The sequence below is a fragment of the Macaca mulatta genome, chromosome 7, assembly GCF_049350105.2.
Source record: "Macaca mulatta isolate MMU2019108-1 chromosome 7, T2T-MMU8v2.0, whole genome shotgun sequence".
Taxonomy (NCBI): Eukaryota; Metazoa; Chordata; class Mammalia; order Primates; family Cercopithecidae; genus Macaca; species Macaca mulatta.
This window is the reverse complement of record NC_133412.1, coordinates 29,638,556-29,653,202: the sequence shown is the minus strand read 5'-3', so window position 1 is coordinate 29,653,202 and position 14,647 is coordinate 29,638,556. Positions and strand designations below refer to the sequence as shown.

Sequence of the window (14,647 nt, the reverse complement as noted above, 5' to 3'; positions counted from 1 at the left end):
CAGCATCTTGTGACACTTGTGTTCTAGTGTCAGTGTCACTCTGTTCTGGGTTCCTATTGCCATTGTTTGAACTGAACATGGAGTGGGCGGCACTAACTGGTGGCAGGGGCTGGCTGGTAGGACATGAAATATTGCGGGGATGAGGATGTGCATATCCTTCTGGGTGGCTGGAGGAAGGCCTTCAGCCTTGCCTCCTGCCTCCCAAGGCTCCACCCACAATGTCGCAAGCATGTCACACAGAAAAGAAGTTTGAAAAATGCGTTATTTATTGTCATTTAGACACTAAAGGGAGTTTTACTAGTTTGAACGATATGGTAAATTTTTTAAATTAGAAGTTAAAGCCTAACATTTCAATAGTCTTTCCATTCTACTTTATAAAGGAAATAAGAGGAGACTACTAAAGATTTCAGGGATCCACCCATCTGATTCATTCATTGGAAATATCCTGGCCAGCTGGACCTTCAGATTTCCCGTATATTTGTCTACAAACAAAAGCTGGGCTCCATAGCACTGGCTAAACTCGCCCCTTGGGACTCAGCAATCTCTCCATGCCAGCGAACACACCCTGGGCAGGCCAGAATACATTTGTCTCTGGAATTTGGGTTGATGAAGCAAACTTCCATTGACCTTGCTCAATTCTACTTGATGTCAGACTTCCTTAATTTGCAGAGCAGAGCTCCTGGCAGAACCTAGGAAGCCATTCACTAGGATAATTCTGATGAACTTTTTCAGCAGAATTCTTCTACCAGCTTGGGAGAAGTTTGAGCATCCAATATAAAGTTGAGGATGACAGCAATGAACTTTTCTTTGTCTTTTCATACAGCGTCAAGAACTAGAATCGGAAAACAAAAAACTGAAGAATGAGCTAAATGAGTTGCGCAAGGCCCTCAGTGAGAAAAGTGCACCAGAGGTGACCGCCCCAGGTGCACCTGCCTACCGTGTCCTCATGGAGCAGCTGACCTCTGTGAGTGAGGAGCTTGATGTCCGCAAGGAAGAAGTCCTCATCTTAAGGTCTCAACTGGTGAGCCAGAAAGAGGCCATCCATCCCAAGGTAAGCACAAGCACACAACTAAACTGGGTGTTCGGGGACTGGACTCAATGTCTTCTTATCATTTCCCTCCAGTTTATAGTGCAGCAAACACTTAAGAGCATTTTTAATCTAATTGAGGATTCATCATTTAAAAAAAAAAATCCCAGTGTTGTTTAAAACTATTGTAAGCATAAATTGGAATGAGCAAAAAGCAAGGAGAATCCCAAATGATCATCAAAGTTTCATCTCTCTTGAGTTTTAAAATTAATCTTTTTGTAGTAATCTGGCCACAATAAATTTTGATCTAAAATAAAATTTCATTAAATACAAAACTCTCTAAATTTTCTTACTGCGGGAAGGCATTAAATACAACTTTAAAATCATTTGTTGAAAATAGCTGGTTTAGTTGGAGAAATAATAGATGAACCGGTTAGAAGTGAGATCAGTGAGTGAAGTTACATGGAGATGATTGCTGCTCACTTCAGGCAGTTCTCTTTAGTAGGGGGTGCTGTCCCAGTGGGAGGAGCTGTTTCAGGATTCAACAGAAAGGACTCCCACCCTGAGGACATAGATGGCCCTTTGAAGTCCTTCCCTGCCTTCATTTGAGACCCAGTGCTGCCATATGCTGATGAGAGATGGGCCTTTCGGTCATTTGCCATCAGAGGGAATCTGAGTGATCATCTTGAAAACCTGGCCTGCCTCCCTGCCCTTGTGCATGCAGCAGAGCATCACAGGACTCAAGGCAATCAAGAGTCCCAGCTGTGTGGTGTGTCATATAAAAAATATCCATGGCCGGGCGCGGTGGCTCAAGCCTGTAATCCCAGCACTTTGGGAGGCCCAGACGGGCAGATCACGAGGTCAGGAGATCGAGACCATCCTGGCTAACACGGTGAAACCCCGTCTCTACTAAAAAATACAAAAAACTAGCCGGGCGAGGTGGTGGGCGCCTGTAGTCCCAGCTACTTGGGAGGCTGAGGCAGGAGAATGGTCTAAACCCGGGAGGCGGAACTTGCAGTGAGCTGAGATCTGGCCGCTGCACTCCAGCCTGAGCGACAGAGCGAGACTCCGTCTCAAAAAAAAAAAAAAAAAAAAAAAAAAAAAATCCATGATATATAATGAGCTGGATGCCTGAAAATCTGAGAGTACTCCTCTTAGAAATGGTATTTCTGCGTACAGTTTAGATACTGTGCCTGGCACGTATGTTTGGACTTGATGAAGGCAACTCACACCTGAGATCAACACTGGTCCAAAAAATATCAAATTCTAAAAACAAGATGTTTGACTAATTTGGGGAAATAAAATTCCAGTAGTAGTGGATTATATAGAGAAATGGGCTTTCTTACTTTAAAACAAATCACAGGCCAGATGTGGTGGCTCACACCTGTAATCCCAGCACTTTGGGATGCTGAAGTGGGTGGATCACGAGGTCAGGAGATCGAGACTGTCCTGGCTAACATGGTGAAACCCCATCTCTACTAAAAATACAAAAAATGAGCCGGGCATGGAGGTGGGCACCTGTAGTCCCAGCTACTCAGGAGGTTGAAGCAGGAAAATGGTGTGAACCCGGGAGGCAGAGCTTGTAGCGAGCCGAGATCACGCCACTGCACTCCAGCCTGGGCAACACAGCGAGACTCCGTCTCAAAAACTAATAATAATAATAATCACAAACACCTTAAGCCAGAAATGAGAAGAGACCCCATTTTGACTTGGCCATATAGGTCGCACCTCACTCCCGGGCTGTCTCAGTTGGTTCCCTTGGCTACCACTGTGGCTGGGCCTCAGAAAACAAGGCTAGCAGTCTTGGTTGAGCAGAGTCCAAAATCAAGATTCCTTTCTCTAGTTCTGTTGAGACAAATTAGTATTCTTTCTAAAAAATTTTTTGATTGACAAATAATAGTTGTATATATTTATGGGGTTGCAATGCGGTAATCTCACAAGAAACTTTAGTAAAAATCAAGAGAAAGGAAAAGAGAAATGAAGCAAAGGGCGTAAAAACAATCCAGCTAACAGAGCATGGAGTTCTACTATCACACATTCTCCCTTGTCCAGCTCACATACCCCGTGTGACAGCTGCTCTCCTGACCCTAATGGGCTGACCCTGTCCAACTGACGTACCGGCTCGCTCAGCTCCCAGCCTAAATATGGCAGCACTCATGTCCCCTCCTAGGAGAAATGCCCATGACACTAATTAAGATCTTCCAGACTCCCCGGGGCTATTTGTCCCTCTCAGTTTCTAGTCTGAGAGACCCATCATGTCACCACTCCATTTCAGGGCAGTGATGAGCAACACCCTGAGAGCTAGGGGATGATCCAGCCCAGGCAGGTCTTGTGTATTGGCTCCACCTCCAGAGTATTCTAGGAATCTTCCCTTGGACAAATGACTTCCTACGGGGCACATAACTTTAACTCCACAGACCTATGATAAGAATTTCACCCACATACCTTAACAGGAGGGCCATTCTCTCCCATACTCAAAGATATTTTATAACCAGAAAAATCAAAACAATTTTAAAAGAATTTCAAACTTTTGTTCCTGGAAATAGAAGTTGTCAACACATAAATACATATTAGTGTCTGTTTTATGATAGCTCCAGGAATGTTACTGTATTTACAGAGTTAATTTTAGAGAAACAACTCATGGCTGTTTTTAAATTAGCTTTTATCTGTTACGATAGGCACTCTGATGAAATTTATTTATGAAACTAAGGGTTTATTGTTTTCTCTGTTTTTTGTGCTTGCTGACTTGTGATTTTCAGGATGACAAGGTAATTATACATTTTTGTTTTTTTAGTAAATACTTCTATTTAATCCTAAAGTTTACAAATATCCCCCAATAAAAGCAATTGATGCTTTCTGACCAAGTCTATTTTGATATTTTGATATTTATAAGTGAATTTCCAATTTGACTCCTTCTGATTTGGGAAGTCAGTAGGGAAACAGTGGTTGTAGTAGGCTCCAGTCTGGATTATGGAGGGGACTCCATGACTTCTGATTTATAGGCAGCTCTATGACTCATTGCCGTAGTTCTGGTAGGCCATCCAGAGGCTGAGGAGGAAAGCCCTGAACTTGGAGTACATTCCAAAGCACAGGCTCTCTTGAGCTCTCATATCTACCAGTGGCAGGCTTGTTGGCTAAGGGTGAAGAGGAGCCTGAGGAGCTGAGCACACTGTTCTTTGCTACCACTTTTATCTCCCTGAGTGTAGAGTCCACAGCTAGAATGAAAAGTGGCTCGTGACGAGGTTGCAAAGTCAGATTTCTCTACCATATCTTGTTTCTCTTTATACTGAGTGACAGATATTGCTGTGATTTTCCTATATAGCAAAACCCTTTTAGAACTTCTGGTCACAGGCTTGAGAGAGACAAAGTTTGAGCAGTGAGTCAGGAACTTCCTAAATGCTGTAGACCAAGTCTGAACCCATTCCCCAAGTGCCACTTTTTAGCTAAGGTAGGCAGAATGAGGGAAGAACTTACTACCCAGGAGAGAAGCATACTAAGAAAGCTTTCTTGTCTTGAATTAGCTAATTTGATCAAGTTACCTCATTTGCTAAAAGTTCAAAACCATACCGTGTAAGTCCTGAGACATCAGAGCACACAGATAGCATTATTTGATGTAAACAATCAGGTCTTTGAAAGTTATTACTTATGGGTCTTAAAAATCTGAGTATGGCCCTTTATAAAACAGAAAGATTTTATTCCTTTCAGAGAAAGAGAAAAAAGAAGCTCTCTGTAAAACAGGTACTAAAATATTTATAAAATATAGCTAAAAAAATTATGTGGTATTAATGGGAAAGATTTTTAAAATTCAGTAAAATCTAAACTATGTATTAGTATATTTTGTGAAATTATAGTTGGTCTTCTCAGAGGAAGCATTTACAAACTTACAAAAGGATAACATTAAGAGAAAAGTGGTATTTGTTTTTGAAGGGTTTTTAAAATGCACATTGAAATTCAGAAACAAGCATTTGTAAGTCTCTAGTTGGCATTAAAGTTATCTTGGAACTTGTCTTTAAGATCATGGTATTTGAAGTGTATCTTATTAAGTCTGTTTCATTGCAAGGCCTGAGCTTACTTAGATCATGTTTACTAAAGAATCAGACGTATACTATTTAGACAAATATATGGTCCAAAAGCTTTTGAGTTGAATTTTATGTGGAAATGTTTCCATTTAATCAAAGCCATTGGGTTCTGAAGTATATTATTTTTTTAGAGGCTACAGAGCAGGGATTCTTTCTTTGCTTTAAGTTCTGGGATACATGTACTGAATATGCAGGTTTGTTACATAGGTATACGTGTTCCATGGTGGTTTGCACAGCAGTGATTCTTATATCTTACTCTTGTCTGGAAAGATAGAGTAGCTGAATAGAAGATTTTGAACTTACATTGGTTGTCAGACAGATTTGACTAAAAGGAGAAAATTAAAAAGAAAATTAAAATGTTGGCAAAAAAGTTATTTTTATATAAAATCATTAATAATTCTGACCTGCCAGATGTTTATTTCAAAAGCTTAAGTACTATGTTATATTATACTAGAGGAAAAAAGAACTGAAGTTGAGAAAGAAAACCTTAATTTTGCTGAAGCATATAATCTGAATACTACCTTCTTTTTCTGAGTTTTTAATGAAAAAGTGAACTTTATGTCAAACTTTCATTGTTTTGTTGGGGCATCTGCTTCATTGTAACTAGTCAAAAAGTAGTAGAAAGAATGGCTTTGTACATTCCATTAAATTGGTGCCTTGTTATTTTTCTAATGCTGTATATATACTATATTATATACTTTATAAAAATTATATATATATTTTTTCACATAATGTAAAACACATATATGGCCCATCAGTGATTTTATTTACAGGGCTGTGGCACTCTAGAATCTTCCCACCTTTGTAGTAGAGTGCTAGTGTTTCTCAGGAGAAAAACTGAAGGTACCTTTCTCTTAACTACCTGGGCCAAACTCCCCTCTGCAGTTACATGAGGTTGGGGCTGATGCTTTGGTGGGTCACAGGTGTGGTGGAGCACATAACCCCTGCCCCCCAATTATACCAAATAAATGTGTTATATGTCCACAGCTTTTGAGTTGAATCTTAATGCGTAAGTGTGTTATTTCCCCCCTCAGAATACAATGACAGATTCCACAATACTTTTGGAAGATGTACAAAAAATGAAAGATAAAGGTGAAATAGCACAAGCATACATTGGTTTGAAAGAAACAAACAGGTAAGTTGGTCCTTCTTTTATTCATTTTGGTTTAACTGTATTGATCTTTAGCCTTCAAGCCAGCCTCTTGGACAGTAAAAGTGTGTATACATTCCTTTATATTAGACATTAATTGGCCTTCAAAGGGAATCCAAAGTTTCCAATGTATTTCTAGTTAAGATCTTCATTTATAATATAAGGTAATAGTATTGACAAAAGGTGTCAGGGAAAATATGCTTTAAATCAAAGGAAGATTTTAAAAATATTTAATGTCTTAGCTTTAAGGGGCTGCCTTGTGAAGAAAACCACCTGCTCAGGTTGTACTGTCTTAGGTAGTCACTATCATTTGTTATTCAGGATGGTTATTTGTGAAGGTTTGTAGGGGCAACTGCAGTTTTCAATAGTTGAAACTTAGAGTGAAGAGGAGTGATGAGGTATCTGGAATCACTTGGTGTTGGCCATGTAACTCTAAAAGGGCACCATGACTTCTAGGATAGGAGAATGAAGGCTCATATCTGGAATTCCCCTTGGCCTTACTACCACCCTCCTTTCCAGCAAAGCCTTAGTCTATTGGTCTAGGTCTCTTGATGGATAGTTTCAGGATTGGTAAGCATAAATACTTTATAAACTGAAAAATATTGCCATACAAAAAGTAAGGTGCAGTCAGCCCTAAATATCCATTGGATCCATATCTGTGGAGTCAACCAATGGAGAATGGAAAAAATTTTTTAAATTACATTTAAAAGTACTGAACATATACAGACTTTTTTCTTGTTTCTTTTCTTTCTTTTTTTTTTTTCTTTTGAAATGGAGTTTCCCTCTTTCGCCTAGGCTGGAAGTGAAGTGGCACAATCTCAGCTCATCGCAACCTCCGCCCCCACCAGGTTCAAGCGATTTTCCTGCCTCAGCCTCCCAAGTAGCTAGGATTATAGGTGCCCACCACCACACCTGTGTAATTTTTGTTTTTTTTTTTTTAGTAGAGATGGGGTTTTGCCACATTGGCCAGGCTGGTCCCGAACTCCAGACCTCAGGTGATCCACCTGCTTCACCCAAAGTGCTAGGATTACAGGCATGAGCCACTGTGCCCGGCCCTATCATTATTTCTTAAAACAAAACTATTTACAGAGTATTATAAGTAATCTAGAGATTACATATTATAAATTTTCAGGTATTATAAGTAATCTAGAGATGATTTAAAGTATGTGGAGGATGTACGTGGTTATATGCAAATAGTATGCCATTTTATGTAAGGGACTTGAACATCTGTAGATCTTGCTATCCAAGGGAGGACCTGGAACCCAATGGATATTGAAGGATGACTATACTTCTTATCTTCTTTTATGGACAAGGGTGGAGAATGCTTATAAAAGTATTTGGTTAAACTTAAATTTTAATTTATCAGTGTAAATTATAAACATATGTTATATCTAAGAATGTGTTAATATAGAAAGAGCTGTATTGTCTCACACTGTTCTTCCATCCACTTAGCTATTCAATCACCAGTGTGCCTACTTCATGCCAGGCCCTGTGCCACGTACTGGGAATACAGTAATAAGCAAGATAAATGCGGTTCCTACTCTCACCGAGGTTATAGGCTGCTGGGGAGACAGCTGAGAGGGTTTGGACTTTATTCCAAAGATAATGGAATCCTCTGAAAGGTGTTAAGTAGGAGAATGGTGTGATGAGATTTGATTTTTGGAAAGCTAGCCCTGGCTGTTATGTTAGAGAATAGATTGCAGTAGAACAAAATTGAAAGTATAAAGACCAGAGAGTATGCCTGTAACCCAATGATTATGGTGACTTGGGCTTGGCGGGTGCCAGTTAGGATTGACATAAATGGAACGTTTTGAAAGATACATAAGAAGATGAGGTCAGAAAAATGTTTGGCTTATTGGATGTGTGGGCGAGGGATAGAGAAGCCTGAAGGCGACTCCGTGGTTTCTGCTATCTTGGTTAGATGTGGTGATACCATTTTGTGATGGTGGGACTGGAGTGCGGGGAAATACACAGTGAAGGTGATCAGTAGATTTATACATACTGGATTTAAGGAGCCGGGAAAACATCCAGAGAAAGAAATATATTAGGCAGTTGAATATGTAAATCTGTAGCCAGGAGAATATGTAAATCTGTAGCTCAGTGTGTACTGAGATATAAATTTTGAAGTCATCAGAATATAATAATACAATGGAAACCATGTAAATAGATGAATTCTTTAGAGAGAGATGAACTTTCTAGATGTAAAGTAGAAGACAATGCCTAGAATTTGGGTTATGTAAACATAACAACAATATAGCAGGAGTAAGAACCTGGACTCCAGAGTCAGTGCTGGGATCCACTACTTACCATCTGTGTAACCTCTATGGGTATCTTACTTCTAAGCCTCTGTGTCTTCCTTTGCAATGTGGCAAATGATTTATGTTGGGTTACTAGGGAAACTAAATGAAATAGTACATGTGAAAGAATGTAGAACAGCATCTGACACTGAGCAAACACTCAAAAAATATTATGTTTATATTCTAAGTAGAAAATAAGTGATTACTAACATTATCATAATTACTAATTACCATATTTTTAATAATTACACATATTTTTTTACATTACACATATTTTTAATTTAAGATGTGATACATCTCTAATATAGCAGTTTTTCCAGGTCTACAATTAATTTTTGACACAAAAAAGCTTTTAAAAATCATGTCATAAAAGCTGAGAACCTTGGACATGTTCTGATTTATGTTACTGCTATAAGAATTTTTTAAACTGATATTTTTAATGTGGGAAATTATGTTTTATTAAGTTAAAAACGTTCCTACCTAGAAGATTTAAAAATTCATTTTGAAAAATATTATGAAGTTTGCCACACAAAGACAGTAGCTGAAATTTTCGTTCTATATGTGTCATAACCTCTAATATAATATGTGATATATTAGATCACTTTGCTAGCCGAATAAAACATCAAAAACAGAACCTCTTTCTCACCTTCCAGTAGTTTCTTATTTTACAGGAAAAGTAACTCTACATCCTTGATTATTTTGCTTTAATTTCTACCCATTTACATGTGATGCTACGTGTTACCATTTTTAAAAATTAACCAAAAATAATTTTTGTGGTAATGTCTTAAAGTTGTCATAATGAATAAAAACAGTCTTATTCACTTATAAAATGTTGAAATACTGTGTGCTGCTGTTGACCATCGTCACCTCATCACCATCCTCTGTCCTTTTGTGTTTTGCATTGTTGTTCCTTTTGCATGGAAGATCATCTGCTCTGGATTACCGTGAGTTGAATGAGGATGGAGAGCTGTGGCTGGTTTATGAAGGGTTAAAACAAGCCAACAGGTTATATTTGTCTCCTCAAAATGGAATGTTATTAATGTGTTGTTTTTCTTACTAACAGTGGCCTCCTGACTTTCACCTCTGTATTTCTTGTGCATTGATTGTCTTCTTGAGTAAATTAGTGTTAGTAATTGTGTTATTTGTCCAAAGCTTTTCAGTAAAACTGAGAACATTCAGCCAAAAACCTTTTTTTTTTTTTTTCTTCAAACGGAGTCTCACTCTGTTGCCTGGGCTGGAGTGCAGTGGTACCATCCCAGCTTACTGCAACCTCTGCCTCCTGGGTTCAACTAATTCTCCTGCCTCAGCCTCCCGAGTAGCTGGGACCACAGGCATGCACCAACATGCCTAACTAATTTTTTGTATTTTTAATAAAGATGGGGTTTCACCATGTTGGCCAGGCTGGTCTCGAACTCCTGACCTCAGGTGATCCGCCCACCTCAGCCTCTCAAAGTACTGGGATTACAGGCATCAGCCACCACACCCGGTCCAAACACCTTTAAAAACCTTCATTGGCCAGGCATGGTGGCTCACGCCTATAATCCCAGCACTTTGGGGGGCTGAAGCGGGTGGATCACGAGGTCAGGAGATCGAGACCGTCTGGCTAACACGGTAAAACCCCGTCTCTACTAAAAAAATATATAAAAAATTAGCTGGACGTGGTGGCAGGTGCCTGTAGTCCCAGCTACTCCGGAGGCTGAGGCAGGAGAATGGCGTGAACCCAGGAGGCAGAGCTTGCATTGAGCTGAGATCTCGCCACTGCACTCCAGCCTGGGCGACAGAGCAAGACTCCGTCTCAGAAAAAAAAAAAACCTTCACTACAAGATACTATTAAAGCTAAAATGGATTCATGGTGAATATAAGACACTCCCCTTCAGACACTAAAATTTGTGAATCTCTCTATTCCGAGAGTTAAAAGAAAAACAAAATTTTTCAGTTAGGGCACAAACTATTGGGGAAGAGATTAAGATTTATTACTTAGACAGTGGCTTCTCATATCCTATAGATAAATCTACAGGATATATGTGCCTATGGCAATATGGCTACATTTTTTTTTTCTTTTCTTTTCCTTTTTTTGACACAGGGTCTTGTTCTGTCACCCAGGCTTGAGTGCAGTAGCATGATCACGGCTTAATTCAGCCTTGACCTCCTGGGCTCAAACGATCCTCCTGCCTCAGCCTCCTGAGTAACTGAGACCACAGGCATGTGCCACCACACTCAGCTAATTTTTTGATTTTTTGTAGAGACAGGGTCTCACTTTGTTGCCCAGGCTGGTATCAAACTCCTGGGCTCAAACAATCCTGCCTTGGCCTCCCAAAGTGTTGGGATTACAGGAGTGAGGTACTGCACCCAGCCTACATTCTTATGTATTATTATCATGCTGTCTAAAAGCAAGATGAAATGCATGATTTGGCACTCTGTGTGGTTATTATGAAATTCAAATTTGTGAAACAGCAAATCAGGAGAGTTTTCTGCATTGCTATAGCTCAGAATAATTACCCAAATTCAACACGTTAAATATGTTCAGAGGAGAGAAAATAAAATTGAAACAGCAGCACCTTTCTAACACAGACATTCATCTACTCTAGTGATATTTGTCTTTGAACTCTCATTAAAATTCCATTTTAGTGATTAAATTTTTAAAATACTCAAATGTTTGTTCAAGGGGCTTCTGCTTATCTGCTTTGTTTGTTCTCATCATTAACTCTTGTCATTAACTTTGGCGTGTTATTGCTGCAGATCTTTTTAAAATTTTTTAATCACTAAAATATTTTTAGTCCACTGTTAACAGTTTGCTTGCAATAGCATCAGTTTTACTCAGCAGTTGGCAACCAAGGGACTGGAATAAAAGAATGTCTTTTCTTTCTTCATATTAGTTAGTTCTTAACCATAACTTTGCATTTGGAAAAGAGTGACTGTAGAAGCAGGGGTGCGTGGCAAAGGGAGGATGCTCTGACTCTGGTGTTCTCACTGCCAATGCCTGGTCTGCTCTGTGGGCACAGCTGGCTGTATGTTTGCTTGAAGAAGCAATAACCAGTTTGTTGGTCCTATTAATATTTGTGTTCTAAAACCACATCTTGTTAGGATTCTGTTTCTGATATGTACGTTTATGGTGAGAGAGAAGATGACAGATCTAAAATATGTGTAGGAAATTTCAGAACTATTTGTATGAATTTGGGTAAATCTGTATAGATAAGGCTGGAGTGGTGTTTCAGCCTTTCTGTCTTTCAGAATAGGAGTAGAATATAAAAATGGGAAACTGGTCCCACCCTCTGCCTGGAATTAGTAACTCTGTAGTTCTGAAGGCACATTTAGTTAGATTGGAAGTTTGTAATGTTGCCCTTTATAGTGCAGAGTTGTTTTGTGGCAAAGGTGTACTGTCTTTGCTAATTTATAAATGCAAATGGAAGGCAAATTAAAGCTGTTTTTTTCAACTGATTTTTTTTTTTCACATCCTCATTTCCTATGACCCCCCCCCTTTTTTTTTTTTTTGAGATGAAGTTTTGCTCTTGTTGCCCAGGCTGGAGTGCAATGGTACGATCTCAGCTTGCTGCAACCTCTGCCTCCTGGATTCAACCAATTCTCCTGCCTCAGCCTCCTGAGTAGCTGGGATTACAGGCATGCACCAACACACCTGACTAATTTTTTCTATTTTTAGTAGAGACGGGGTTTCACTGTGTTGGCCAGTCTCAAACTCGTCATCTCAGGTGATACGCCCGCCTCAGCCTCCCAAAGTGCATGAGCCACCGCACCCGGCCTCCTATGAACCTTTCAAAAGAACTAAAACTCTGCTGATTCTTAGGGCCTCTGAGAACTTTATATAATGCAGAAAGACACAAATGTGAGAGCATCCATTTCTATTTCTGCTTCTTATTTAAGTTTCTTGACTTTAATCAAGCCAGAAGACATACAGATACTAAAGAGTATCTGCGTTTCCTACTCTTGCAAGTGAACACGATGCCTTACACCTGTTAGGCAGCGACTTGGGGTGTCATCTCCCCTTCTGACCTGTGTGTCCTCTCCACAGGCTCCTGGAATCCCAGCTCCAGTCACAGAAGAGGAGCCATGAGAATGAGGCCGAGGCCCTCCGTGGGGAGATCCAGAGCCTGAAGGAGGAGAACAACCGACAGCAGCAGCTGCTGGCCCAGAACCTGCAGCTGCCCCCAGAGGCCCGCATCGAGGCCAGCCTGCAGCACGAGATCACCCGGCTGACCAACGAAAACTTGGTAAGGAGAGCTGCCGGGTCCACATGCTCCTTAACCTGGCCTGCCCGACAGTCTAGTTTCTTTTTTATCAAACACAGGTTTTTTTCTTGCTGGAAAAACTCACCCCTCTGTATTTGTTACCCTTTTTACTCCAGCAGAGACAGAGTAAGGAAAATACGAATACTTTGGTAGGAAGGAAAAAGGCACGTGCACGAGTTCTATTTATCACAGAAGGCTGAGTGCTCTTAGACCTTCCCTGGAGGCAGACAGCCACCTGGGTGCAGGCTGGGTTTTTGATGGCCTTGAGGCTCAGGTGATCTGTTTCCTCCATTTCAGCTGCAGATCCTCTGCCATCCTAGGAGGTTTATTATGTGATTGTCACAACTGCGACTGGGGACAGGCTTCTTTACCTTTGGTCCCCAAATAGCCACTGAGGCCATGCCAGGCTCCATCTCTAGCAGACAAGTACAGTTAGAGTTGAGGTTGAGAAAGGCGGTTGGCAAAACCAACAGCGGTTTTTGGTTGATGCTGGATGGAGCTCCCACGCCAGGGAGGTGTGTGTTAGGATTCAGGTTTACATATTTTCTGTTATTTTAAACAAAACTTGTATAACAAATGAGGAAATTGTTTTTTTCTCTGTCAGATTCTAAACCCTGGCATGGAGTTGAGTTTTTTCTTTTCTTTTTTCTTTTTGCCTTGTTCCTTTTTTTTTTTTTTTTGTCAAAAATATTTTCTAAAATATATCTCTCAGTCACCTAATAACTTTTATTACAGATTTACAGTTTTTTGACAAGTATATTTACTATATTAAAAATCCTTAAAAAGTGATAATTTCACATTTCTATATGAAGTCTATATTGTAGTGCTAGCCTGATTTTGAGAAAAGTTGTTTAGGATTGATGGTGATTTGTGTCTTTTTTATTTTTTTATTTTTTATTTTTTATTTTTTTTCAGATGAAGTCTCACTCTGTCACCTAGGTTGCTGGAGTGCAGTGGTGTGATCTCAGCTCACTGCAAGCTCTGCCTCCCAGGTTCAAGTGATTCTTCTGCCTCAGCCTCCCAAGTAGCTGGGATTACAGGCATGCAACCACCATGCCTAGCTAGTTTTTTTTTTTTTTTTTTTTGTATATTTAGTAGAGACAGAGTTTCACCATGTTGGCCAGGTTGGTCTCGAACGCCTGTCCTCAAATGATCCACCCGCCTCAGCCTCCCAACGTGCTGGGATTACAGGCGTGAGTCACCATGCCTCGAGGCCTTTTTTTTTTTTTTTTTTTTTTTGAGACAGAGTCTCCCTCTGTCGCCCAGGCTGGAGTGCAGTGGCGCAATCTCGGCTCACTGCAAGCTCCGCCTCCCGGGTTTACGCCATTCTCCTGCTTCAGCCTCCTGAGTAGCTGGGACTGCAGGCGCCAGCCACCTCGCCCGGCTAGTTTTCTTTTTTTTTTTTTTAGTTGAGACGGGGTTTCACCGTGTTCGCCAGGATGGTCTCCATCTCCTGACCTCGTGATCTGCCCGTCTCGGCCTCCCAAAGTGCTGGGATTACAGACTTGAGCCACCGAGCCCGGCCGTCTTTTTTAAATTAACATTTTTAATGACCTATAATAAAATAGTATGAATTTCCTCTGAAGATTTAACAATCTGAATTATCCCTCCATTACTCCATTAGTGATAATTTACATTACAAATAGTTTTCTAGTATCATTTATTCAACTATCTTTTATATGAATTAAAAGCAAAACGCAAAGCTATTCTTTTCACAGTCTGTCTGTCTGTATGAGGCTCCACTGTGGGAATGAGGGAGGAGGGAATGAGGGAGGAGGGAATGAGGGAGGAGGGTAGGGGCGGTGTGTGGGCTTTTTCCAAAGTGACTGAAATCTCACTAATTTGTGGGG

The 14,647-nt window shown here is 40.2% G+C and overlaps 1 protein-coding gene across 4 annotated transcripts in view; it reads left to right on the top strand.

The window, feature by feature from the left end:
• MYO5A (myosin VA) overlaps positions 1-14,647 on the top strand; it is a 220,963-nt gene that overhangs the window by 174,848 nt on the left and 31,468 nt on the right. For 2 of the 4 annotated variants that reach the window (XM_015142269.3, XM_015142266.3), the window contains exons 28-31: positions 824-1,051; positions 6,141-6,241; positions 9,478-9,558; positions 12,581-12,779. In XM_015142269.3, the coding sequence (XP_014997755.2) occupies positions 824-1,051; positions 6,141-6,241; positions 9,478-9,558; positions 12,581-12,779 (609 nt within the window). The remainder of the gene's footprint in view (positions 1-823; positions 1,052-6,140; positions 6,242-9,477; positions 9,559-12,580; positions 12,780-14,647) is intronic. The other 2 variants (XM_015142271.3, XM_028850935.2) reach the window with 1 other exon arrangement.